A 2,500-nucleotide genomic window follows, 5' to 3' on the forward strand; every position below is an offset into this window, starting at 1 on the left:
ATAATAATAATAATAATAATAATAATAATAATAATAATAATAATAATAATAATAATAATAATAATAATAATAATAATAATAATAATAATAATAATAATAATAATAATAATAATAATAATAATAATAATAATAATAATAATAATAATAATAATAATAATAATAATAATAATAATAATAATAATAATAATAATAATAATAATAATAATAATAATAATAATAATAATAATAATAATAATAATAATAATAATAATAATAATAATAATAATAATAATAATAATAATAATAATAATAATAATAATAATAATAATAATAATAATAATGACAATAGCAATAATGATAATGATTATGACTATAGCAATAATGATAGTAAAAACGAAATAGAAATGATATTAATAACAAAATAATAATAACATAATAACAATAACAATAATACAACTATAACAATAATGCTAATGAAATAATGATAATAACATTAATAACAGCGACACCAATAATAAAACTAATAACGATAATAAAAATAATAATGACAATAGTAACTACAACCATTAGGTCATTATTCGCACGTACCTCCATCCAGTCACTTGAAGAAGCAAGCGATGGCTCTGGGTGGAGAACATCGTCGGAGGCCCGTGTGGAGGTGACGACGGCGGCGGCGACGGTGCCCTGGGATTCCTCGCTTTGAGTCTCCACCTCCTGGCCCACTTCGTCGCTCCTGTCCCTCGAATGAAGCCATGGCTGATGGGCGAAGAAGGTTTATTTAATTCCAATGTCGGACGTCCGTCGTGTTGAGTCTTTTAAGTCGATTTTTTTTACATTTCGGGGGGAAAAAAAGTTTCCGTAGGTTATAGAATGATGTTGTCTGCTGGTTTTGTTGAGCGAGGAGTATAAAGCGATGAATTTACTGATTAAATATGCTTTAGTACTCGCAGTGGTAGTCCATTGTCATCAAAATGAATCTATAGACTCTAGCATTCCTTTGAAATAGACGTACGTTTAAAATCCTATAACTGTAAAGTACCCAAAAACGTCCATATTCGTTAATTAAAAAAAAAAAAAAAAAAAAAAAAAAAAAACATGTATATATATATATTTAGCTATATCATAACAATGTTTATGGTATTTTTTTTTTTTTTTTTTTTTTTAATTGTACACACGTGTTTAAGAAGAAGGATAAAGATCCACGAACTGAGTCCGTTGACCGTGGACTTCTCTTGTGGTGAAAGAGAGAGAGACAACACCAGAAAATACTCACGTCGTTGGTGAGGATCTGATGCACACAGACAGCCGTCACCACCAAGAAGGAGAAGAATTTGGTGAAACTCGACCTGAGCCACAACCGCCACAGCCACCTCATGCTGCAACCATAGAAGTTATGATATAATTTAGGAACAACCGGATTCAGTGGAACCAAGAGCTGCTACTTTGTACAGTGAGACTGTATATTAACCTCCACCATCCAGTGAACTAAATTGAACATTTCTCGTGGTATTAGTGCATGCGCCAACTCATCAGTCAACGACCACAAGTAACCTTCTACAATTTTCATCCTTCAGTACGTTATTCAGAGATTATGTCACATCTTAAAATACTACATTATTTGCATGTCGGTATATCCATCGATTCAGGTAATCGAATGAACCTCTGTTCATGAAAGATAGATCTGCATGTTCAATACGTCTATTAATCTGCCTGTATCTTGCTTTGTGTATATATTGACAGACTGACATTAGAATGAATAGAAGATAGGCAGAAAGTTCGATTGGCAAAGTATTAGACGATTAAATTGATTGGTAGGTATATCATGCCTATGTGTCTGTGAGCATATATGTATCTGTGTATATACGCAAGTATTTGCTTGTGTGCGTGTTGTAGTTATATACAAGACACACATATGTAAATATATAATATATATGTACACATATATGTAAACATGTATGTACATTATATATATATATATATATATATATATATATATATATATATATATATGTATGTGTGCGTGTGTGTATGTATGTGTGCGTGTGTGTATGTATGTATGTGCGCGTGTGTGTGTGTGTGTGTGAGAGAGAGAGAGAGAGAGAGAAGGACAAAGAAAGACACATGTTACGTACCTTCTCCTTTCCGTGAATTTATCAAGGAGCACTCACACACACGCACACGCACACGCGCACACGCATACACACACACACACACACGCACGCACACACGCACACGCGCGCGCACACACACAAACACACAAACACACACACACACAAAAACACACACACACACACACACACACACATGCGCGAGCGCATTGATATCTCTCTCTCTCTCTCTCTCTCTCTCTCTCTCTCTCTCTCTCTCTCTCTCTCTCTCTCTCTCTCTCTCTCTCTCTCTCTCTCTCTCTCTCTATCTATCTCTGTCTGTCTCTTTCTGTCTCTGTCTCTTTCGCTTTCTCTTTCTCTTTCACTGCCTCTGTCTCTGTCTCTCTCTTTCTCTGTCTCTGTCTCGGTGCCTC

At 33.6% G+C, this 2,500-nt stretch overlaps 1 protein-coding gene across 2 annotated transcripts in view; it reads right to left on the bottom strand.

Moving 5' to 3' along the window:
* LOC125048043 (beta-1,4-galactosyltransferase galt-1-like) overlaps positions 1–2,500 on the bottom strand; it is a 38,385-nt gene that overhangs the window by 16,531 nt on the left and 19,354 nt on the right. For both annotated transcript variants that reach the window (XM_047646669.1, XM_047646668.1), the window contains 2 exons: positions 1,253–1,355; positions 568–735 (listed from right to left, as the gene is read on the bottom strand). In XM_047646669.1, coding sequence (XP_047502625.1) covers positions 568–735; positions 1,253–1,354 — 270 coding nt within the window. In that variant the 5' untranslated portion in view covers position 1,355. The remainder of the gene's footprint in view (positions 1–567; positions 736–1,252; positions 1,356–2,500) is intronic.

The sequence above is a fragment of the Penaeus chinensis genome, chromosome 42 (genome assembly GCF_019202785.1).
Source record: "Penaeus chinensis breed Huanghai No. 1 chromosome 42, ASM1920278v2, whole genome shotgun sequence".
Lineage (NCBI taxonomy): Eukaryota > Metazoa > Arthropoda > Malacostraca > Decapoda > Penaeidae > Penaeus > Penaeus chinensis.